At 39.7% G+C, this 26,119-nt stretch overlaps 1 protein-coding gene across 1 annotated transcript; it reads right to left on the reverse strand.

Annotated features, from left to right (window-relative positions):
* Positions 1–71: 71 nt before the first annotated feature.
* Positions 72–25,818, reverse strand: Zfp951-ps3 (zinc finger protein 951, pseudogene 3). Its single transcript, XM_087655063.1, has 4 exons — positions 25,783–25,818; positions 4,846–4,972; positions 4,476–4,536; positions 72–3,509 (listed from the first exon to the last, which is right to left on the reverse strand). Exons 1-4 carry the CDS (start codon positions 25,816–25,818, stop codon positions 2,675–2,677), a joined length of 1,059 nt encoding a protein of 352 aa, XP_087511189.1. The 3' UTR covers positions 72–2,674.
* Positions 25,819–26,119: the final 301 nt, after the last annotated feature.

Genomic DNA, 26,119 nt, shown 5'->3' on the forward strand with positions numbered 1-26,119 from the left:
AACCAATCCACACCAATTGGGAAGAAGCAACAAAGAAACAAGCCCCAGCCCCAAGAATACACCCCTTTTTTAGTCAACCTCCTTTAATCATCTGGTGAAACTAAGTTCACGTTCCGAAGCAGACAGGAGTTGTGGACTTCCCTTTGGTGGCCACCTTCCTTTACTCATCTTTTTGATTTTGAAAACATAACGACGGTCTCTAATAATGCCCCGGCTATTTATCTTGTGCTCCTCAAAACACAACATGTGTACTCCAATACCAAATAACAAACGAATATCATTGACTAAACTGTAACACCCACATCCTAAAACAGTTGACATTTTAATCTACATAAGCATCTACCCCTAAATTCTGGACAGTGGGAAAATATATCTGAAATTGGCCCAGATGTGTTTCCTCATTATTTTTTAAATGATTGTTCAATTTTTTTTCATTCCAGTGTTATCCCCCTCCCGGTCTACCCTGACAGTTCCACATCCCACACCTCCTCCCTACCACACCTAAGAGGATGTCCCCATCCCATCATCCCACATTGTGTCGCATTAACTCTCCTGAAGATATGTGTATCTTCTCTGAATGGGTCCAGACCTAAATGTCCTCTATTGTATGTGTTGGTGGCTCCTATGCGCATGTATATGCTGCCTGGCTGGTTGCTCAGTGTCTGAGACATCCCAGGGGCCCAGGTTAATTAACACTGCTGGTATTCATATAGTATCACTCTTCAGGTTTTTCTAGGCTTTTCCTCATTGAACCACAGGGGTCCTAGTTTCTGTCCATTGGTTGGGCGTAAATGTCTCCATCTGACTCTTTCAGCTGCTTCTAGGGTCTTTCAGAAGGCAGTCATGATAGGCCCGTTTGTAAGCAAACCATAGCCTGAATCATAGTGTCAGATCTTGGTGTCTCCCACTGAGCTGGAACTCAATTTGGACCTCCTTTTGCTCAGGCTCTTCTCCATTTTTGTTCTTCCAGTTCTTTTACACAGGGAAGATTCTGGGTCAGAGATTTTGATTGTGGGATGGCAGCTCTTTGACATTCTGTGTAACAGTGATTAGAGGATGTCTTACTTGTCACAGTTTAGGCTTTGAGTTCATTTTCTGTCCATGATCCAGGAGCAGCTTTATTACAATAAATTCCTACCATTTTCATCCCCTGTGTTTGAGTTGTGTTGAATTTGAGAGAACCCTATTGCACAAAGGCTTTTCCACATTGTTTACACTCATATCTTTACAGCATGATTATTTTCATGATGATAAATGCTTTAGAAATGTGCAAAGGCTTTACCATATTCAATGCCTTCATAGCTTTTTTTTGCCCTGATGATGATATGTGAGAATTGAAAAGACCTCCCCATATTAAATCTATTCACATAGTTACTATCTGGTACGGATCGTTTCATGTTGGTGAAGTCTATAGAAATACATGATTGTTTCACCAGGCTAAATGCACTCACAAGGTTTTATTAACTTCACTCAAAGGATTTTTCTAAATTATGGTTTATTTTTTGCCTTTGAATATGACTGATATGCGAAGGTGTTACCACTTTGCTTACATTCATAGGGTGTCCCTCTTGTTTGTCTTCTTTTATGTATTTGAACGATGATTGCTCATTCAAACAGAGAGGCATAATAACACTGATTATATTATTGGGTTTCTATTGAGTATGTCTTCTTTTATTTACTTGCAAAGTACTATGATTTAAAAAAGGTGTGCCACATTTCTTACATTCATAGGGTTCCTATGCAGTATGTATTATATTATGGGCTAGGAAATGACTGTTTTGGGAAAGATTTTACCACAGTAGTTACAGTCCAAGCATTTTTCTCTAGTACATATTCAGTTATACAATTGAAGATGATTGGGATGTCTAAGGCTTAGGAAGATTTAAGACATTCATTGGGTTTCTCTGCTGTGATTGTTTATGTATTTGGAGGTCACTGCTTTGTGAGAATGTTATAAAACCACACTGGATGCGTTCAAAAAACTTTCTCTCCTGTATGTGTACTTTTTAAGATTTTAGAGACCACTGCTTTGTGAAAAAGCTCTGACACATTGGTTACAGTTAAAGGGTTTCATTCCTGCATGGTTTCTGTTGTCTTTGTAGATGACTCTTTTGTGCAAAGGCTGTAGCATATTTGTTCCATTCACAGGGTTTCTCTCCAGTATGTCTTCGTTTTTGTTCTTAGATATTACTACTTCCTGCAAAGGCTTTCCCATATTGGTTACATTCATAGGGTTTCTCTCCTGTATGCATTCTTTTATCTTTTTGGTGATCACCACTTTTTACAAAGGGTTTACAACACTGGTTAATTCATAAGGTTTTTCTCAATTATATGTTCTTTAATGTCTTTTGAGATTACTCCTTTGTGCAAAGGCTTTGCTATATTAGTTACACTCATAGGGCTTCTTTCCGGTATGTGTTCTTATATGGCTTTGGAGAGTACTGCTGCGTGCAAAGGCTTTGCCACATTGGTTACATTCATAGGGTTTCTCTCCTGTATGTTTTCTTATATGGCTTTGGAGATGACTGTTTCCTGCAAAGGCTTTACAACATTGAGTACATTCATAGGGTTTCTCTCCTGTGTGTGTTCTTCTATGTTTTTAGAGAGTACTGCTGTGTGCCAAGGCTTTGCCACATTGGTTACATTCATAGGCATTCTCTCCTGTGTCTGTTCTTTAATGTTGTTGGAGACTACTGCTGTATGCAAAGGTTTGGCCACACTGGTTACATTCATAGGGTTTCTCTCCTGTGTGAGTTCTTATACGTATTTGGAGAGTATGGCTTTCTGCAAAGGCTTTGCCACATTGGTTACATTCATAGCGTTTCTCTCCTGTATGAGTTCGTATATGTCTTTTGAGATGACTCCTTTGTGCAAAGGCTTTCCCACATTGGTTACATTCATAGGGTTTCTCTCCTGTGTGTGTTCTTTTATGTGTTTGGAGATTACGGCTGTCTGCAAAGGCTTTGCCACATTGGTTACATTCATAGGTTTTCTCTCCTGTATGAGTTCTTATATGTATTTGGAGATGACTGCTCTGTGCAAAGGCTTTGCCACATTGGTGACATTCATAGGGTTTCTGTCCTGTATGGGTCCTTTTATGTTTTTGGAGACCATGGTTTTGGACAAAGGCTTTACAACATTGGTTAAATTTATAACGTTTTTCCCAATTACATGTCCTTTTTTGTCTTTTGAGACTGCTCCTTTGTGCAAAGGCTTTACCACATTGACTACATTCACAGAGTTTCTTTCCTGTGTGTGTTCCTTCATGATTTTGGAGAGCACTGCTTCTTACAAAGTCTTTACAACATTGGTTACATTCAGAAGGTTCTCCTCTATTATGTGTCCTTTTATGTGTTTTGAGATTATTCCTCTGTACAAAAGCTTTACCACATAGGTTACCTTCATAGGGCTCCTCTGCATTATGCCTTTGGGTATGACTCTGAACTGCAAAGCCATTACCATACAGAATAAAATCAAAGGTTTGCTTTCCAGTAAAATTTCTTTCATACCTGCAATAACAATTGGCACATGTAAATTTTTTCTCACATTGATTATATTCATGAATCTTTTTATATCTATGAATTCATTTCAAATTTGGTTTAAGTGTAAAGAGCAAAATGATCTTAACATAATATCAGTTTGTTTACATTCAAAGGTGTTGCTTTTTATTATGGGTTGTCTTGAATGTTTGAAGACACATGGAATAGGAAGAGAATTGATTACATGACTCATATTTATTCCATAATTTTTCTATTAAGAGTGTTAACATATTTGAAGAGAACTCAATGAACTCAGAGCGTTTGTAGACTGACTGCAAAGATAAATTTTGTTATCTTTGAGGAATACTACAATTGCAACATGAGCCAATGAAAAGAGGATAATTTCTATAACCCTAATCTCATAAAGTGATTCAGCACTTTGAATGTGTAAATGTCACCAATCATAGTCAAAAACTAAATATTTATCAACTTTGCCCACATTAAGAAACTCTCCTCAAAGTGGTATCTACTGTACATCTTCTAATTGTTCTGGAAAAGAGAAAAGTATGTTGCTACTTTCAGTATCACTATGCTCTCCTGGCTTGCATTCACAGGGACATATGACATCCATATCAAAAGAAGAATAACACATAACAGTCAACACATTACAAAAGAAAACTTCTACATTACATTTACACAATTTCACTTTGTTTTCCTTACAGAGCTGTGGTACAGGGTTTAAGGTTTCTCCACAAAACCATTCTTAAATCTCATAAACTGTTCATATCATTAAATTTAGTCATGCTGTTACAGAATATGGTTCACCACAATTTACTATGGACTATTTGCTTATTAAAAGGGTGTAGACATATAATGATGACCTAATCAATATTTGATGCAGTGTGTATTTTACCCTGTTGCATTTCTTTAAAACTTGCTGCACACATGAAATTTTCGTGGGAGGCATTATCTTATCATCTTTCACGTGAAAATTACCTTCCATGTCTTCCAGAACTTTTATAATATTCTTCAGTAGTATTGTCTTCCCAAATGTATCCTAAAAATGGTATCAGAGAAATTACGTTAAATAATTGGAATTAGGCAACATTTAAGATACTATCTTTAGTGAACTTTAGAACCATGTCTGATTTACTCACTTCATTCTTCCTCATTTTAAGTGAAATAAAAAAAAAAACTGAATCAGGGTTGGGGATTTAGCTTAGTGGTGGTGCGCTTGCCTAGCAAGCACAAGTGTCATTGGGTTTGGTTCCCAGCTCCGAAAAAAAACCAAAAAAACAAATTAAATATTAAACAAAACCAGCTGTGCCTATATTTTACAAAGTGAATGATACATTCATTGAATTACCTATAGCGCTGAGATTCCTACAGGTCTCCAGCATTATACCTTGGTAGAGACTCTTCTGAGAAGGATTCAGCAATGCCCACTCTTCCTGAGTGAAGTTCACATGCACATCATCATAGGTCAGGACATCCTAAAGGATACAATACATGTGTACATGATACATCATGATACCGCCTTCCAGTCTCCATTTGTGCCAAAAGCTGGAGCTTTCCCAAGGAACTGCATACCCAAAACCGGTCTTCAGGGGTGGTCTATCAGGAGCACTCTCACTCCTATGCCCACAGGTGAAACTGCACTTTCTCTCCACTGACTATCCAAAGGGAGATACACCAGGAGCTTTCAAGGCACAGGAATGTCTGAGTAACCTGGGATGCGACCCTTATGGTCTGCATCTGCTCTCAGAGCTGAGGCGGTCCTATTGCTCTCTAGATCAAAAACTTCACCACATTGAGATGGTCTCTTAGGAGTGCTCTCATTGCAAATCATACAGGTTGGAACACACATTTGCTCCACAGTTGTTAAAGGAGAGATGAGCTTGGAACAATCTTGGCAATGGAGTGGTGGGTAGGCCTGGCAGAGGACAGACCTGGTCTCTATCTGTACCCAGTGCTAAGGGTGTGTCATAGCCCTCCAGACCAAAAACAAGGCCAGAGAGTACTGGTCTCCCAGGAGCATTCTCATTCCTAGGATCAGAGGCATATGAGTCTGCAGGAGGAACAAGCTATTGTCAGAAGCAGCAAGATCAACTAACATTAGCAATAACTGGATGGCAGTAGGCAAGCATATGAAGCAAAGCATCAGAAATCAACACTAATTGTCATCATCACAACGCAGTTCTCTCACCACAACAAGTAATGGGTATATCAACATACCAGCAAAGCAAGATTTGGATTGAAAATCACATCTCATGGTCATGATAGAGGATTTTAAGCAGGACATAATTACCTCCTTTAAAGCAATACAGAACACATGTAAATAAGTAGTTGCCTTAGGGAGGAAACAATAAAATCCCCTAAAGATTTACATAAAAAAACTAATAAAGAGGGGAAGAAACTGAACAGAGTCATCTAGGATCTAAAATTGTAAATAGGAACAATAAGGAAACCACAAGGAGAGACAAACCTGAAGATAGGAAACATCGGAAACGGATCAGGAGTAGTACGTAAGCATCACCAAAAAATTATAAGGGTTTGAGAGAGAATCTCAGGGGCAGAAGATCCCATAGAAAACATTGACACAACAGTTAAAGAGAATGCAAAAAAACCCCACAAAACTTCTAAGTCAAAACATCCAGGAAATCCAGACAGTACAATGTTGTGAGAAAAGCAAACTTACGGTTAGTAGTTATAGAAGATAATAAAGATGCCGAAGATAAAAAGCAAATATCTTCAAATTTTTTGTGAAGTAAACTTCCCTAACTTAACGAAAGAGATGCCCAAGAACGTAAAAGAAGCCCACAGATTCAAAATAGACTGGACCATAATAAAATCTCCTCCCATCACACACATCATTTAATGTCTGCTTTCTGCTATATGGATTATGTTACAAGATGTGGAATTTGTACTATTTACAGACCCAGCAGTATAAGCACATGAGAAACTTTTGCATCTCAGAGCCTCCTTTTGTAAGTAAGAATTGAATTTCTGTGAATCATTCCATTGGCGGGAGGTAATAGAAAGGTAAAAGGATTCAAATGAACTACTTCTGAAGGAACCCTATTACCTCTTTTCTACTAATTTCTAAACAATTGACAAAATTAGTCAAACAAAACTGAATGTAGAACATTCAGAAATTCAAGAACTCACAAAATGACATGGGAAAGAGAGTTCATCACAGAGGCTTGTGGGCTCTCCTGAGACTGCAGGGCAGTAGAGACCGACAACTCTCCCTACCATTGCCCACATCCCTGGTCTAAGAGGAAACTGTATAGGGCCTCTGGGAACAGGAAGATAGGCACAATCAAGCTGCAGTACACTGCAGTCCAGACTGTGTCCTGAACTGAAAACACCTGGTCAAGCAGCTCCCTGCACCCAAATCCTGTGGGAGGGAGAGCTATACCATCAGAGGGGCAGACACACCTGGGAAACCAGAGGAGACTACTCTCTGCCCACATTTCTTACTCTAGAGGAATTTGCTTAGTCCCATCTGGGTGCCCTGTGCACAGAGATCCTGGAGGAGGTGGAGGCCCTGCTGGCTGATGCCCTCACTGAGAGTTTAAACACAGCCCCGAGGAACACTTCAGAACCGAGACTAGAGGTAAGAATAACTTTTCTGTTCCAAGAAACTTGCCTGGTGGACTCATGACACATGCCCACAGGAACAGCTGAAAGCCAGTGGACAGGAAAGACTACACTCCTCAAAGCAGAACACTCTGTTACCATAACTGGCTGAAAGAAAACAGGAAAACAGGACTCTTGACACGGAGGCCTATAGGACGGGTCAAGTCACTCTCAGAAATAGCAGAACAACTGAACACCAGAGACAACTGGATGTTGACAGGTAACTGAAGGAACCCAAACAAGAGGAATCAAGAATACATGGCATCATGGGAGCCCAATCCTCCCACCAAAGAAAACACTGGATATCCAAACACATCAGAAAAGGAAGATCTAGATTTAAAATCACATTTGATCACGATGATGGAGGACTTCAAGAAAGACATAAAGAACTGCCTTAGAGAAATGCAGGAAAACACAAATAAACAAGTAGAAGCCCTTAGAGAGGGAAAAACAAAAATCCATGAAAGAATTACAGGAAAACAAAATCAAACAGGTGAAGGAACTGAAAATGGAAATAGAAAAAAAATGAAGAAAGCACAAAGGGATACAACCCTGGATATAAAAAAACAAACAAACAAACAAAAAAAAAACAAAGAAAGAGACAAGGAGCTGTAGATACAAGCATAAAACAGAAAACTAGAAAAAGAAGAGAGCATTTCAGGAGCAGAAGATTTCATAGAAATCATTGACACAACAGTGAAAGATAATGTAAAAGGGAAAAAGCTACTCCCCAAAATATACTGGAAATCCAGGACACAATGAGAAGATCAAACCTAAGAATAAAAGGTATAGAAGAGAGTAAAGAATCCCAGCTCAAAGAACCAGTAAATATCTTGAACAAAATCATAGAAGAAAACTTCACTAACCTAAAGAAAGAGATGCCCATAAACATAAAAGAAGCCTACAGAATTCTAAACAGTTTGGACTAGAAAAGAATCTCCTCCCGTTACATAATATTCAAAACACCAAATGCACAAAACAAAGAAAGAATATTAAAAGCAGTAAGGGAAACAGGTCAAGTAACCTATAAATGCAGACCTATCAGAATTACACCAGTCTTCTACCAGAGACTATGAAACCCAGAAGATCCTGGAAAGATGTCATACAGACAATAACAGAACACAAGTGACAGTCCAGGTTACTGTACCCAGCAAAACTCTCAATTAACATGGATGGAGAAACCAAGATATTCCCTGAGAAAATCAAATTCACACAATATCTTTTTACAAATTGAGCCATACAAAGGATAATAAATGGTAAAGCCCAACATAAAGGAGGCAGGCTACACCCTAGAAAAAGCAAGAAAGTAATTGTCTTGCAACAGAAAAAAGAGAAGACAAGTACACGGATATAATCTCACATCCAAATATGAATATATCAGGAAGCAACAATCACTATTCCTTAATATCTCTCAACATCAATGGACTCAATTCCCCAATAAAAAGACACACTAAGAAACTGGATATGTAATGAGGATCCAGCACTTTGCTGCCTACAGGAAACACACCTGAGAAACAAAGACAGATACTACCTCAGTGTGAAAGACTGGAAAACAACTTTCCAAGGAAATGGTCTGAAGAAGCAAGCTGAAGTAGCCTTTCTAATATCGAATGAAATCAATTTTCAAGAAAAAGTCATCAAAAAAGATAAGGAAGCGCAAGGCCCCGGGTTTGGTACCTAGCTCCGAAAAAAAAAAATATCAAGTATTAAACAAAACCAGCTGTGCCTATGTTTTACAAAGTGAATAATAAATTCATTGAATTACCTATAGCGCTGAGATTCCTACAGGTCTCCAGCATAACACATTGGTAGAGACTCTTCTGAGAACGATCCAGCAATGCCCAATCTTCCTGAGTGAAGTTCACATGCACATCATCATAAATCAGTACATCCTAAAAGATACAATACATGTGTACATGATACAGCATGATATCGCCTTCCAGTTTCCATTTGGTCTGCATCTGCTTCCAGAGCTGAGGTTGTCCTATTGCTCTCTAGACCAAAAACCTTACCACATTGAGATTTTCAATTTTCAAGCAAAAATCATCAAAAAAGATAAGGAAGGACACTTCATATTCACCAAAGAAAAAATCCACCATGATGAACTCTCAATCCTAAATATCTATGCTCCAAATACAAGGGGATCTATATACATAAAAGAAACCTTACCAAAGCTCAAAGCATAACTTGCACTTCACACAAGAATATTAGGAGATTTCAACATCCCACTCTCACCAATGGATAGATCATGGAAAAAGAAATTAAACAGAGACATAGTAGACTAAAAGAAGTCATGAACCAAATTGACTTAAACAGACATTTATACAACATTCTATCCTAAACAAAAAGATATACCTCCTTCTCACCACCTCATGCTACTTTCTCCAAAACTGACTGTATAATCGGGCACAAAACAGGCCTCAACAAATACAGAAAGGTAGAAATAATCCCAAATGTTCTATTAGAACACCATGTCTGAAGCTGGTCTTCAATAATAACAGGGAAAGAACTCCCACATATGCAGGGAAGTTGAACAAGGCTCTACTGAAAGATAACCTGGTCAAGGAAGAAATAAAGAAAGAAATTATAGATTTCTTAGAATTTAATGAAAATGAAGGTACAACATACCCAAACTCATACACAGGACACAATGAAAGCTGTGCTAAGAGAAAAACTCATAGCTCTGAGTGCCTGCAGAAAGAGAGAGGAGAGAGCATATGTCAGCAGCTTGACAGCACATCGAAAAGCTCTAGAAGAAAAAGAAGCAAATACACCCAGGAGGAGTAGAAGGCAGGAAATAATCAAACTCAGAGCTGAAATCAACCAAGTAGAAACAAAAAGGATTATACAAAGAAGCAACAGAACCAAAACCTGGTTCTTTGAGCAAATCAATAAGATAGATAAACCCATAGCAAGACTAACCAGAGAAGACAGAGAGTGTGTCCAAATTCACAAAATCAGAAACGAAAAGGGAGACATAACAACAGAATCAGAGGAAATTCAAAAAATCATCAGATCCTACTACAAAAGCCTATATTCAACAAAACTGGAAAATCTGGACAATTTCCTAGACAGATATGAGGAAACGAAGTTAAGTCAGGAACTGATAAACCATTTAAACAACCCCATAACCTGTCAAGTATTAGAAGCAGTCATTAGGGCTGGGGATTTAGCTCAGTGGTAGAGCGCTTACCTAGGAAGCGCAAGGCCCTGGGTTCGGTCCCCAGCTCCGAAAAAAAGAACCAAAAAAAAAAAAAAAAAAAAGAAGAGGATTCTAGAAGCAGTCATTAAAGTCTCCCAATGAAAAAAAGCCCAGGTCCAGATGTGTTCAGTGGAGAATTCTATCAGACCTTCCTAGAAGACATCATACCAATAATATCCAAAGTACTCCACAACATTGAAATAGACGAAGTGCTACCCAATTCCTTCTATGAAAGCACAATTACTCTTATACCTAAACCACACAAAGACCAAAAGGAAAGAGAAATTCAGACCGATTTCTGTTATGAATATTGACGCAAAAATACTCAATGAAATTCTGGCAAACCGAACCCAAGAGCACATGAAAACACTCATCCATCATAATAAAGAAGGCTTAATGCCAGATATGCAGGTACGGTGTAATATACAGAAACCTATCAACGTAGTCCACTATATAAACAAACTGTAAGATAAAAACTATATGATCGTTTTATCAGACGCTGAGAAAGCAGTTGACAAAATTCCACACCCCTTCATGATAAAAGTCAGGAAAGAACAGGAATTTTGGGCCCATATAGAAACATAGTAAAACTATATAAAGCAAACCGGTAGCTACCATTAAACTAAAAGGAGAGAAACTTGAAGCAATACCACTAAAATTAGGGACTAGACAAGGCTGCCCACTCTGTTCCTACTTATTTAGTATGGTTCTCGAAATCCTAGACAGAGTATTCAGACAGCGAAAGGAGATCAATGTGATACAGATTGGAAAGGAAGAAGTCAAAATATCACTATTTGCAGATGATATGATAGTATATTTAAGTGATCCCAAAAGTTCCACCAGCGAACTACTAAAACTGATAAACACCTTCAGCAAAATGGCTGGGTACAAAATTTACTCAAATACATCCGAAGCCTTCCTCTACAGAAAAGAGAAACAAGTCGAGAAAGAAATTAGGGAAAAGACACCTTTCATAATAGTCCCAAATAATATAAAATGCTGCGGTGTGACTTTAACCAAGCAGGTGAAAGATCTGTATGATAAGAACTTCAAGCCTCTAAAGAAATTGAAGAAGATCTCAGAAGATGGAAAGATCTCCCATGCTCATGGATTGGCAGGATTAATATAGTAAAAATGGCCGATTTACCAAAAGCGATCTACAGATTCAGTGCAATTCCCATCAAAATTCCAATCCAATTCTTCAGAGGGTTAAAAAGAACAAATTGTAAATTCATCTAGAATAAGAAAAAACCCAGGACACCTAAAACTATCCTCAACAATAAAAGGAATTCTGGGGGAATCACTATCCCTGAACTCAAGCAGTATTACAGATCAGTAGTGATAAAAACTGTATGGGATTGATAAAGAGTCAGGCAGATAGACCAGAAGAATATAATTGAAGATACAGAAATGACCCCACACACCTATGGTTACTTGATGTTTGATAAGGGAGGCAAAACAATCCAATAGAAAAAAAGATAGCGCCACACCCGCGGATCCCGGCCCGCAGCAGCTCTCTGCTCCCAAACCCGTGGGAGAGAGACCTCACAGCCTGGTCAGGTGGGCACTCCTGAGGCTGCAGAGCGGAGGAGACCACCAACACTGCCCACCCCTGCCCACATCCCTGGGCCAAGAGGAAACTGTATAGGGCCTCTGGGTTCCCGTAGGGGAGGGCCAAGGAGCCGCAGGACCCCTGCGCCTGAGACACCTCCAGAACCTGAAGGAAACAGACCGGATGGGCAGTTCTCTGCACCCAAATCCCGGGGGAGGGAGAGCTAGACCTTCAGAGAGGCAGACATGCCTGGGAGGCCAGAGGAGACTGCACTCTGCGCACGTCCAGACACCGGAGGAAAACACCAGACGCCATCTGGAGCCCTGGTGCGCAGAGGCTCCCGGAGAGGGCGGCGCACATCTTCCCGGTTGATGCCGCCGCGGAGAGGACTTGGGCAGTGCCCCGCGGGCGGACTTGAGCCTTGGAACCACAGGTGGGACCAGCTTTTCCCCTGCAGGAGGCCTGCCTGGTGAACTCGGGACACACAGAGGCAAAATTCCTCTAGGACCGGGCACTTCCTGTGTTTACCGGAAGTCCCACACCCGCGGATCCCGGCCCGCAGCAGCTCTCTGCTCCCAAACCCGTGGGAGAGAGGCCTCACTGCCTGGTTGGGTGGGCACTCCTGAGGCTGCAGAGCGGAGGAGACCACCAACACTGCCCACCCCTGCCCACATCCCTGGCCCAAGAGGAAACTGTATAAGGCCTCTGGGTTTCCGTAGGGGAGGGCCCAGGAGCGGCAGGACCCCTGTGCCTGAGACACCGCCGGAACCTGAAGGAAACAGACCGGATAAACAGTTCTCTGCACCCAAATCCCGTGGGAGGGAGAGCTAAACCTTCAGAGAGGCAGACACGCCTGGGATACCAGAGGAGACTGCACTCTGCGCACATCCAGACGCCAGAGGAAAACACCAAACGCCATCTGGAACCCTGGTGCACAGAGGCTCCCGGAAAGAGCGGCGCACATCTTCCCGGTTGATGCCGCCGCGGAGAGGACTTAGGCTGTACCCCACGAGCAAACTTGAGCCTCCGGACCACACTTAGGACCAACTTTTCTGCTGCAAGTGACCTGCCTGGTGAACTCCAGACACAGGCCCACAGGAACAGCTGAAGACCTGTAGATAGGAAAAACTACATGCCCGAAAGCAGAACACTCTGTCCCCATAACTGGCTGAAAGAAAACAGGAAAACAGGTCTACAGCATCTCTGACACACAGGCTTATAGGACAGTCTAACCACTGTCAGAAATAGCAGAACAAAGTAACACTAGAGATAATCTGATGGTGAGAGGCAAGCCCAGGAACCCAAGCTTCACCAACAGAATACAAGAGATGGAAGAGAGAATCTCAGGAGCAGATTCCATAGAAATCATTGACTCAACTGTCAAAGATAATGTAAAGCGGAAAAAGCTACTGGTCCAAAACATACAAGAAATCCAGGACTCAATGAGAAGATCAAACCTAAGGATAATAGGTATAGAAGAGAGTGAAGACTCCCAGCTCAAAGGACCAGTAAATATCTTCAACAAAATCATAGAAGAAAACTTCCCTAACCTAAAAAAGAGATACCCATAGGCATACAAGAAGCCTACAGAACTCCAAATAGATTGGACCAGAAAAGAAACACCTCCCGTCACATAATAGTCAAAACACAAAACGCACAAAATAAAGAAAGAATATTAAAAGCAGTAAGGGAAAAAGGTCAAGTAACATATAAAGGCAGACCTACCAGAATCACACCAGACATTTCACCAGAAACTATGAAGGCCAGAAGATCCTGGACAGATGTCATACAGACCCTAAGAGAACACATATGCCAGCCCAGGTTACTGTATCCTGCAAAACTCTCAATTAACATAGATGGAGAAACCAAGATATTCCATGACAAAACCAAATTTACACAATATCTTTCTACAAATCCAGCACTACAAAGGATAATAAATGGTAAAGCCCAACATAAGGAGGCAAGCTATACCCTAGAAAAAGCAAGAAACTAATCGTCTTGGCAACAAAACAAAGAGAAGAAAAGCACACAAACATAACCTCACATCCAAATATGAATATAACAGGAAGCAATAATCACTATTCCTTAATATCTCTCAACATCTATGGCCTCAACTCCCCAATAAAAAGACATAGATTAACAAACTGGATACGCAACGAGGACCCTGCATTCTGCTGCCTACAGGAAACACACCTCAGAGACCAAGACAGACACTACCTCAGAGTGAAAGGCAGGAAAACAACTTTCCAAGCAAATGGTCAGAAGAAGCAAGCTGGAGTACCCATTCTAATATCAAATAAAATCAGTTTTCAATTAAAAGTCATCAAAAAAGATAAGGAAGGACACTTCATATTCATCACAGGAAAAATCCACCAAGATGACCTCTCAATCCTAAATATCTATGCCCCAAATACAAGGGCACCTACATACGTAAAAGAAACCTTACTAAAGCTCAAAACACACATTGCACCTCACACAATAATAGTGGGAGATTTCAACACCCCACTCTCATCAATGGACAGATCATGGAAACAGACATTAAACAGAGACGTAGACAGACTAAGAGAAGTCATGAGCCAAATGGACTTAACGGATATTTATAGAACATTCTATCCTAAAGCAAAAGGATATACCTTCTTCTCAGCTCCTCATGGTACTTTCTACAAAATTGACCATATAGTTGGTCAAAAAACGGGCCTCAACAGGTACAGAAAGATAGAAATAATCCCATGCGTGCTATCAGACCACCACGGCCTAAAACTGGTCTTCAATAACAATAAGGGAAGAATGCCCACATTTACATGGAAATTGAACAATGCTCTACTCAATGATAACCTAGTCAAAGAAGAAATAAAGAAAAAAATTAAAAACTTTTTAGAATTGAATGAAAATGAAGGTACAACATACCCAAACTTATGGGACACAATGAAAGCTGTGCTAAGAGGAAAGCTCATAACGCTGTGTGCCTGCAGAAAGAAACAGGAAAGAGCATATGTCAGCAGCTTGACAGCACACCTAAAAGCTCCAGAGCAAAAAGAAGCAAATACACCCAGGAGGAGTAGAAGGCAGGAAATAATCAAACGCAGAGCTGAAATCAACCAAGTAGAAACAAAAAGGACCATAGAAAGAATCAACAGAACCAAAAGTTGGTTCTTTGAGAAAATCTACAAGATAGATAAACCCTTAGCCAGACTAACGAGAGGACCCAGAGAGTGTGTCCAAATTAACAAAATCAGAAATGAAAAGGGAGACATAACTACAGATTGAGAGGAAATTCAAAAAATTATCAGATCTTACTATAAAAGCCTATATTCAACAAATCTTGAAAATCTACAAGAAATGGAAAATTTCCTAGACAAATACCAGGTACCGAAGTTAAATCAGGAACAGATAAACCAGTTAAACAACCCCATAACTCCTAAGGAAATAGAAGCAGTCATTAAAGTTCTCCCAACCAAAAAGAGCCCAGGTCCAGACGGGTTTAGTGCAGAATTCTATCAAACCTTCATAGAAGACCTGGTACCAATATTATCCAAACTATTCCACAAAATTGAAACAGATGGATCACTGCCGAATTCCTTCTATGAAGCCACAATTACTCTTATACCTAAACCACACAAAGACCCAACAAAGAAAGAGAACTTCAGACCAATTTCCCTTATGAATATCGACGCAAAAATACTCAATAAAATTCTGGCAAAACGAATCCAAGAGCACATCAAAACAATCATCCACCATGATCAAGTAGGCTTCATCCCAGGCATGCAGGGATGGTTTAATATACGGAAAACCATCAACGTGATCCATTATATAAACAAAATGAAAGAACTAAACCACATGATCATTTCATTAGATGCCGAGAAAGCATTTGACAAAATTCAACACCCCTTCATGATAAAAGTCCTGGAAAGAATAGGAATTCAAGGCCCATACCTAAACATAGTAAAAGCCATATACAGCAAACCAGTTGCTAACATTAAACTAAATGGAGAGAAACTTGAAGCAATCCCACTAAAATCAGGGACTAGACAAGGCTGCCCACTCTCTCCCTACTTATTCAACATAGTTCTTGAAGTTCTAGCCAGAGCAATCAGACAACAAAAGGAGGTCAAGGGGATACAGATCGGAAAAGAAGAAGTCAAAATATCACTATTTGCAGATGATATGATAGTTTATTTAAGTGATCCCAAAAGTTCCACCAGAGAACTACTAAAGCTGATAAACAACTTTAGCAAAGTGGCTGGGTATAAAATTAACGCAAATAAATCAGTAGCCTTCCTCTACACAAAAGAGAAACAAGCCGAGAAAGAAATTAGGGAAACGACACCATTCATAATAGACCCAAATAATATAAAGTACCTCGGTGTGACTTTAAACAAGCAAGTAAAAGATCTGTACAATAAGAACTTCAAAACACTGAAGAAGGAAATTGAAGAAGACCTCAGAAGATGGAAAGATCTCCCATGCTCATGGATTGGCAGGATTAATATAGTAAAAATGGCCATCTTACCAAAAGCGATCTACAGATTCAATGCAATCCCCATCAAAATACCAATCCAATTCTTCAAAGAGTTAGACAGAACAATTTGCAAATTCATCTGGAATAACAAAAAACCCAGGATAGCTAAAACTATCCTCAACAATAAAAGGACTTCAGGGGGAATCACTATCCCTGAACTGAAGCAGTATTACAGAGCAATAGTGATAAAAACTGCATGGTATTGGTACAGAGACAGACAGATAGACCAATGGAATAGAATTGAAGACCCAGAAATGAACCCACATACCTATGGTCACTTGATTTTTGACAAAGGAGCCAAAACCATCCAATGGAAAAAGATAGCATTTTCAGCAAATGTATCTGGTTCAACTGGAGGTCAACATGTAGAAGAATGCAGATCGATCCATGCTTATCACCCTGTACAAAGCTTAAGTCCAAGTGGATCAAGGACCTCCACATCAAACCAGATACACTCAAACTAATAGAAGAAAAACTAGGGAAGCATCTGGAACACATGGGCACTGGAAAAAATTTCCTGAACAAAACACCAATGGCTTATGCTCTAAGATCAAGAATCGACAAATGGGATCTCATAAAACTGCAAAGATTCTGTAATGCAAAGGACACTGTGGTTAGGACAAATTGGCAACCAACAGATTGGGAAATGATCTTTACCAATCCTACAACAGATAGAGGCCTTATATCCAAAATATACAAAGAACTCAAGAAGTTAGACCCCAGGGAGACAAATAACCCTATTAAAAACTGGGGTTCAGAGGTAAACAAAGAATTCACAGCTGAGGAATGCCGAATGGCTGAGAAACACCTAAAGAAATGTTCAACATCTTTAGTCATAAGGGAAATGCAAATCAAAACAACCCTGAGATTTCACCTCACACCAGTGAGAATGGCTAAGATCAAAAACTCAGGTGACAGCAGATGCTGGCGAGGTTGCGGAGAAAGAGGAAAACTCTTCCATTGTTGGTGGGATTGCAGACTGGTACAACCATTCTGGAAATCAGTCTGGAGGTTCCTCAGAAAATTGGACATTGAACTGCCTGAGGATCCAGCTATACCTCTCTTGGGCATATACCCAAAAGATGCCCCAACATATAAAAAAGACACGTGCTCCACTATGTTCATCGCAGCCTTATTTATAATAGCCAGAAGCTGGAAAGAACCCAGATGCCCTTCAACAGAGGAATGGATACAGAAAATGTGGTACATCTACACAATGGAATATTACTCAGCTATCAAAAACAACGGCTTTATGAAATTCGTAGGCAAATGGTTGGAACTGGAAAATATCATCCCGAGTGAGCTAACCCAATCACAGAAAGACATACATGGTATGCACTCACTGATAAGTGGCTATTAGCCCAAATGCTTTAATTACCCTAGATGCCTAGAACAAATGAAACTCAAGACGGAGGATCAAAATGTGAATGCTTCACTCCTTCTCTAAAGGGGGAACAAGAATACCCTTGGCAGGGAAGTGAGAGGCAAAGATTAAAACAGAGACTGAAGGAACTCCCATTCAGAGCCTGCCCCACATGTGGCCCATGCATATACAGCCATCCAATTAGACAAGATGGATGAAGCAAAGAAGTGCAGACCGACAGGAGCCGGATGTAGATCGCTCCTGAGAGACACAGCCAGAATACAGCAAATACAGAGGCGAATGCCAGCAGCAAACCACTGAACTCAGAATAGGACCCCCGTTGAAGGAATCAGAGAAAGAACTGGAAGAGCTTGAAGGGGCTCGAGACCCCATATGTACAACAATGCCAAGCAACCAGAGCTTCCAGGGACTAAGCCACTACCTAAAGACTATACATGGACTGACCCGGGACTCTGACCTCATAGGTAGCAATGAATATCCTAGTAAGAGCACCAGTGGAAGGTGAAGCCCTGGGTCCTGCTAAGACTGAACCCCCAGTGAATTAGACTGGTGGGGGGAGGGCGGCAATGGGGGGAGGGTTGGGAGGGGAACACCCATAAGGAAGGGGAGGGGATAGGGGGATGTTTGCCCGGAAACCAAAGAATTATTATTAAGTATTAAATAAATTAAAAAAAAAACCGCATAACCTTTCAGTGTGACATACACAGCGTTCATGTAAGAAACAGAGGCAGACTCCTGCAGCAACCAACTCTAGTCATTCATACATGAATTAAATCACGGGCAAATGTATTTGTAAGTCAATGTCTATGTGAATAAAATTTTACCTTTAACAAAAAAAAAAGAAAAGAAAAAAAGATAGCCTTTTCAGCACACGGTGCTGGTTTAACTGGAGGTCAGCCTGTAGAAGAATGCAGATTGATCCATTCTTCTCACCCTCTTGAAAACATAAGTCCAAGTGGATCAAGGACCTCCACATCAAACCAGATACACTCAAACTAATAGAGATAAAAGTGGGGAAGAGCCTCTAACACGTGGGCACTGGAGAAAATTTCCTGAACAAAACACCAATGGCTTATGCTCTAAGATCAAGAATCGACAAATGGGATCGCATAAAACTGTAAAAATTCTGTAAGGCAAAAAACACTGCTGTTAGGACAAAACAGCAATCAGATCTTTACCAATCCTACAACAGATAGAGGCCTTATATCCAAAACATACAAAGAACTCAAGAAGTTAAACTGCAGGGAGACAAATAACCCTATTAAAAATGGGGTTCAGAGCTAAACAAAGAATTCACAGTTGAGGCATGCTGAATGGCTGAGAAGCACCTAAAGAAATGTTGAACATCTCTAGTCATAAGGGAAATGCCAATCAAAACAACCTTAAGATTCCACCTTGAACCTGTCAGAATGGCTAAGATGAAAAACTCCAGAGACAGCAGATGTTGGCGAGTATGTGGAGAAAGAGGAACACTCCTCCATTGATGGTGGGATTGAAGACTGGTACAACCACTCTGGAAATCAGTCTGGAGGTTCCTCAGAAAATTGGACACTGCACTACCTGAGGAACCAGCTATACCTCTCTTGGGCATATACCCAAAAATGCCCCAACATATAACAAAGAAACATGCTCCACTATGTTCATAGCAACCTTATTTATAATAGTCAGAATCTGGAAAGGACCCAGATGCCCTTGAAGAGAGGAATGGATACAGAAAATGTGGTACAACTACACAATAGAATATTACTCAGCTCTCAAAAACAATGACTTTATGAGATTCATAGGCAAATGGATGGCACTGGAAAATATCACCCTGATTGAGGTAACCCAATCACAGAAAAACACACATGGTATGCACTCATTGATAAGTGGTTACTAGCCCATAGTCTCGAACTACCATAGATCCATAGAACACATGAAAATCAGAAGGATGATCAAAATGCATTTGCTTCAGGATTATCTGTGAAAGCCTAGAATAAACATGAACTTGAAACTTGTTGAGACAGGAAGCAGGTAAGAAACAAGAGCCACACCAAGGAAGGGGTCAGAATGATAATGATAAAAGAGAAAGATCAGTTACCTAATGCTTGGATTACATAAGGAATTGAAGCTGGGAGAATGGCATCCTAACACTTGGGGTAGAGGAGGAGGTATGCCAGCAATATTCTGTGACTGTTAGGGAGTGAGTTCTGATTAGAGAATCAGAAGGTCAGTTTAGCATTGATTTGATAAATAGGGCTCCCATGCCATTGGTCCCAGGGATTCAGACTTAACACTACTGAAAAGGAGAAGAACGAAATGAATTAATTATATTCTCAAATACTATTTGTCAAATTCAAAACACACTGGATGGTCCGATATTTTCCAAGGACTGATGTGTGTACTAGAGCACACCAAGTATTATATCTTTTCTCTAACATTTTGTATTTTCAAAGAGGAATAATAACTTTCCTGGTTAGGCACAGCCACACTTTGTCTAGATCTTCTTTTTTTTGAACTAGTGGAAATACAGAAATTTGGTTCATACATATAAGTTCAGTTTCTCTTTTAAGTTCACCTTTGCTCCGATCTGGAAAACACTCCAAGATGACCAGTCTGGAAATTTACTGATTGTCTAAAATTACTTGCCTACTCATGGTTAATGAGAACAAGTTCCAAAGCAGAAATGCCTCGCCTTATTTATTCCTCCTGCTTTTTTTGGGCTGTGATTATTCCAGCTCCAAAGTTGTCAGAGAAGTAAATTCTTAACTACACAGGTTCCTTGTAATTTGTAGTTCTCGCATCCCTAACACAGAGAGGTTAGACAACACTCATTCATGTCTTCTTTTTCTCCTTAATGACAAGATAAACGAGAGTGAGAAAAGTGTTTAGGACAGTGTTCTGACCACTGGTCGGTAGAGGCAAGATTAGGTGGTCAAATCAATCTTAACTGGATGACCTCAAGAAAGCCTGAGCTACAGAGATGTTGCTCTAAAAAGGAAGATATAAATTCTCTTTATAAGAAGAAATGAAATTCTTAATTCCTGGGAAACATTAGAGAATAGAACCAGTACTGGAATATAGCATGTGTGCATAAATAATGAAATGTATAAAGTAATAACCAAAATTGACATTAAGCAAAGATAAATACAAGTGACTTTGAAAAACAGCAGGTACTTCTTCATAGAAGGAATGGCATTAATAAGATAGTTTTTATCCTTGTCCCTATGTGAAATGTTAACTTCTGAGATCCATATCATGACACACCAAGCTACAGAAGATGGCATCTTCTATAAAATTTGGGGATGATTTAATTTGGTAAACAAAGATTGCACATATCTCTATATTACGGGTCCTAAAATAGGAATTTATCATCCACTGTCTCACGCTCATCTTCAAAAATTAAGGATCCACTAATCTACTTTTTTATTACATGTATTATTTAATATGTGATGTGAAATTACAAATTTTTCACCCTGCCTGAATCAGGTACTTCTCCAGATTGGTGACTGCTACAGCAGACTCCCTTCAACTTTGGTTGTTGATCTAGCTATTGCCCGCCCTTTTTCATCTGACAGTTAACAGAGTACACAATTCCCCTGGTTCTCATGTGAAGGTAGAAAAAATGGACAGTTCATTATAAGAGTCAAAAAAGCAAGTATAAAACATCATTTTGCTTCATTCCTTTATCTCAAAAATTTAGGGATTTCCAGTAAAAGAATGCAAGGTCATCGCCCTGGGGAGCAACTGACCAAGATCAAGGCTACCCGAGTCTTAGGCTAGTCTAAGACTACATTGTCTGAGAATCATTTCAATACAGACCAGAAGATACAGCTCTCTCAGAGTTAATATATACCAGAAAGAAATCACTTCCCATACAATTAAAATATCAACAAGCAAAAGTCTTTTTAATGATACCATGGGCTCCGTTCTATGTAATGCTAAAAGAGGAGCTAGCCAAAAAACAGTGTTTTGGATTCCACATATGCTGGGATGGATGATTTTCTATCCAGAAAAGGCCTCAGGTTGTTGAAATACAGTTTAAATAAGGATTGCAAGTGCTACGTAGGCAGCTAGCAGATTTACACAGCAAAGATCCCCAGAATCATTTCTTAAGTGCATGAGAGTCCTGAAATAGTAGTTTCTTTTCCAGTGATGGGGTCCTGATTTGGAGGTCCAGAGGATGACAATGCTAGGAAAGGTAGAAGGTAGAATCTACAGCAGCTGTGGTGGGTAGATCATGCACAAGCTGTGTCTTTTATGAAGTGAGGTTCTGAAGAGTAGCGTGTTTTATACTATTTACAGGGGATAGGTAGAACCAAGTGGAAATTTCTATGAAGCCGTCAGTAACTCTCATAAAATGGTACAAACTCAGGAGAAGTCTAATAAAACAGTGCTGTACAAAGGGAACCGTAAGTATCCAAAAAACATTCCTATCCAAGTCCACATTTGACTTGGAACTGATAATCGTATCCATATGGAAGACCAGGCCTCAATGTTGTTTGTGACACTCTAATCTCATCTTGAGCATTTTGTTAGGGTCCTGTTTTTGATACCATCATGGGCCTTATCGCTGAGTTTAAACAAGATTTGTCCCCTTTTTTATGGTTTGGAGACAAATATCTGGACAATCCTGCTAAACAAACATATATACTACTATCCTAATCTTAAACAGGACTGCTTAGCATACTCCATACCCATACAGAAGGAGAGGGGAAGGGGTTAGGTGGATGTTTCCCTGGAAACCAGTAAATGTAATAATAATTGAAATGTAAATAAGAAATACCCAACTGTAAGTAATAAAGACCCAAATGCTGGATCTAGAGGGTGTAAAAGGCAACCATTATATATTTAATAATTTTACGACAACATAATTAGTTAAGGAAGAAAGAAAAAAAATTAAAGACTTTTAAGAGTTTAATGCAAATGAAGGGACAACATACCCAAACTCATGGGACACAATGAAAGCACACTTAACAGGAGAACTCAAAGTTCTGAGTTTCTCCAAAATCAAACTGGAGAGAGTACAGCAGCAGCTTGACAACACACTTGCAAGCTCTAGAATAAAATGGAACAACTATACACAAAGACAGCATGGCATACTGAAACTCAGTGCTGACAACAACCAAGTGGAAACAAAGAAAGAAACAAAAAAGAAAAACAAAAAGAAAAATCAAACAAAACAAATACAAAGCAACAACAACAACAACAACAACAACAACAACAACAAAACAAACTCTATGTAGAATGAAAAAAACCAGGAGCTAGTTCTTTGAGAAAATGGCCAATGTAGAAAAACCTTTGCCAAACTCAGGGGAGGGCACCTTGATTGTTTCGAAATTAACGAAATCATAAATGAAAAGGGAGAAAAAACAACAGAAACAGAAAATACTAAATAATTCTGAGATCCCATTCCAAACACCTATACTCAACAAAACTTGAACATCAGGAGAAAGTGGAAAATTTTCTACACAGATACTCTTGGACCCGAAGGAATACCACCGAAGATCCACAGGTAACCAAAGACCACCAGAGCCTAGATTCGATGCAATCAGCAAGAGGTTTATTAATTCTGGGGCATCGGGGTTCCTCAGCCTTCAAGCAAGAGAAGATGGCTAAGAACCCCATTCTACAGATATATGCTATATTTAAGGACAACAACCAAAAAAAAAGCCACAGGAATGGGGATGGGGCTATCAAGGCCCACAAGGATTTTTTTGGAGCTACAGTCAGGTTGTCCTTGGTTCCTGGAACAATGCTGTGGTTTTGGGTGGTGGAAAGTCTGTGCCATTCCTACCGGTCATGTGACTACCAAGAGGAGAGGATGTAACTAGGTAATAAACCACAAATGAGTGGGGGAGGTATAACTGGTGGAATTTCCCGGCAGGGGAGCACACAAACACCCATCAAAGAGAACTCCAGATCAATTTCCCATAAGAATACCAATTACAAAATACTCAATAAATTTCTAGCAATCTAAATCCCAGAACACATCAAAATAATCACCCATTCCGATCAAGAAGGTTTCATCCAAGGAATGCAGGGATGGTAAAAGTATATGTAACTCCATAAATGTAATTCATTGTTTAACAAACTCAAAGAAAAAAAAACATGTTCATCTCATTATAAATTGTGATGGTTTGCATATGCTTGGCCCAGGGATTTGCACTATTAGCAGGGATGGCCTTGTTTGAGGTTGTGTGTCACTGTGTGATGGCCTTTGAGATCCTCCTCCTACCTACTCCTCAGATGATTAGTCTGTTCCTGGCTTTCTTTGGGTGAAGATGTAGAACTCAGATCATTCTGCACCATGTCCCCTGGACGCTGCCATGCTCTCTTCTTGATGATAATGGATTAAACCTCTATACTTGTATCCTGCCCCAATTAAATATTGTGCTGCAAAAACTTGCATTGACCATTGTGTGTGTTCACGGAAATAAAACCCTAAGTGAGAAAGAAACTGGTACCAGGGCCTGGGGTATTGCTGTGATAGGCCTGTTCATCCTTTTCTTTGAAAGAATGTGGACTTTGGGACTTTGGGTTTGGATAGCAATGGAATGCTTTAAATGGGACTTAATGTGTTATCTTATTAGGAATGGGGCAATCTTTGTTACTGAGAGTGATTTGTATTGTGCAGGCTTGGCCCAAGTGGGTTCAAAGGAGAAGGATTTCAGTATGTGCTGTATAGACTGCTTATGTAGTATTTTGTTGCATAATGTCACTACTTTATGCCTTGTCTGAAGAGTCTGCTCAAGGCTAAGGTGAAAAGATTCAGATTAATTGTCTTGACAAAGAAGTCTCAGAAATACCCATCATAGACTTTGTTTTCAGGTTAAGTCTCATGTAGAGCACTTTAATGAAAAACGGGAAGTTGAGAGAGGAAAAGTACAAAATATATGATTTGAGTATTAATGTTATCCAGTGAAATGGAGCTGAATCCTCCCTTGAAGGTTAGTAAATTGAATTAAGGAAGAAATGATCTTTTGTCAAGGTTCCACCAAACTAAATTAGCTCCAGCCATTTAGAAAAATCTTTTAATCCCAGGAGACAGGAATACATGTCTCTAAAACCATAAACTTAGTATTCTGTAGACTACCCCATCCAAGCCACATTCTCTTTAAGTTTCATTTTTAGAAAATCCTACAAGTAGAAATGAAATGTTTAAATTTATTTCTAAGGCTCATTGCTATTGTTAAAATAAAATATAGTAACAATACCAACTTGGGAAAGAAAATATAATTTGAGATCAGAGTTCCTGGCTATATCTCATTATTGGATGATGTCACAGGGTCAGGAGCTTGATACGAGAGTACGCAGCTGTCCACTGACAAGAGCAGAGATTGCTTAGATTATGTGGGCTAATGAACAGTTCACTTTCTGAATTCTTCCACAACCAGGGTCCGTCCCTAGGAAATTGAAGCACTCACCTTAGTGAGTATATTCACCTCAAAAAACATAATTATGACAGTATCCCACACATATAGTCACATGCTAACCTGATTCAAATGATCCCTGCTTGAGACTTTCCTTCCTGTGATTCCAGATTGTGCCAAGTTGACAATTATAAGGATCCATCACATCCTCTTCATTTCTATGGTCGGTGAGACAAACTGAAAAGTAAGTCTTCTGGGCTTTGAACAAACCAGAGCACTTGTGCATGGTTGGGTGATTATGACAAGATCCCATTCTATACAAAATGGTATGGTGACAGCCTTAGGGCAACCAACCAAAGAATTAGCAGGGAAGCCCATGATTCCACTTACAGAACAACTGAACACCAGGTGTCATATAGGTTTCCACACAGGTTGATCACACCCATATTCTCAAGACATGCAAGTTGAAACATCCAGACTTCATTAGAGAGATGAAGAAGTAAGGAATGCATGATTTATACAGAGAACAGAGTATCAGTCAACACATCTGCCATAATATGGGTGAACATTCAAGTCCCTTAGTGGTTTTTCTATTGTTCTGATAAAATACCATAACAAAGGAAACACATAGAAAAGCTCACTGAGGACTTACAGTTTCATAGTAAGTACAGTAAGATTTTGCAGCCATTTTTGCAAGGCATTTATTCTTATTGTGAGCTCCAAGTTTGTGAATTTGAAAAACCTGTTGCTTGGTGAGCCATTGCTCAGCTCTAAGGCATAACATTGAAACTGAGATATTTCTATAAACAGGATTAAATGAACTTAACCATAAATCAAAATTAAAAGAATGTGACAATTGAGAGTGAATGAACACAGGATGTGGAATGGGAGGCAATGAGCTAAGGAGTATTTAAGGTAGCTTGGAGAAAGAGAAAGACCCTTTATTTTTGGGTAGTCAGTTTAGGAATAAGGTCAGCTGGGTTCTCACT

Source organism: Rattus norvegicus, chromosome 3, assembly GCF_021556685.1.
Source record: "Rattus norvegicus strain SHRSP/BbbUtx chromosome 3, alternate assembly SHRSP_T2T, whole genome shotgun sequence".
NCBI classification, from domain to species: domain Eukaryota; kingdom Metazoa; phylum Chordata; class Mammalia; order Rodentia; family Muridae; genus Rattus; species Rattus norvegicus.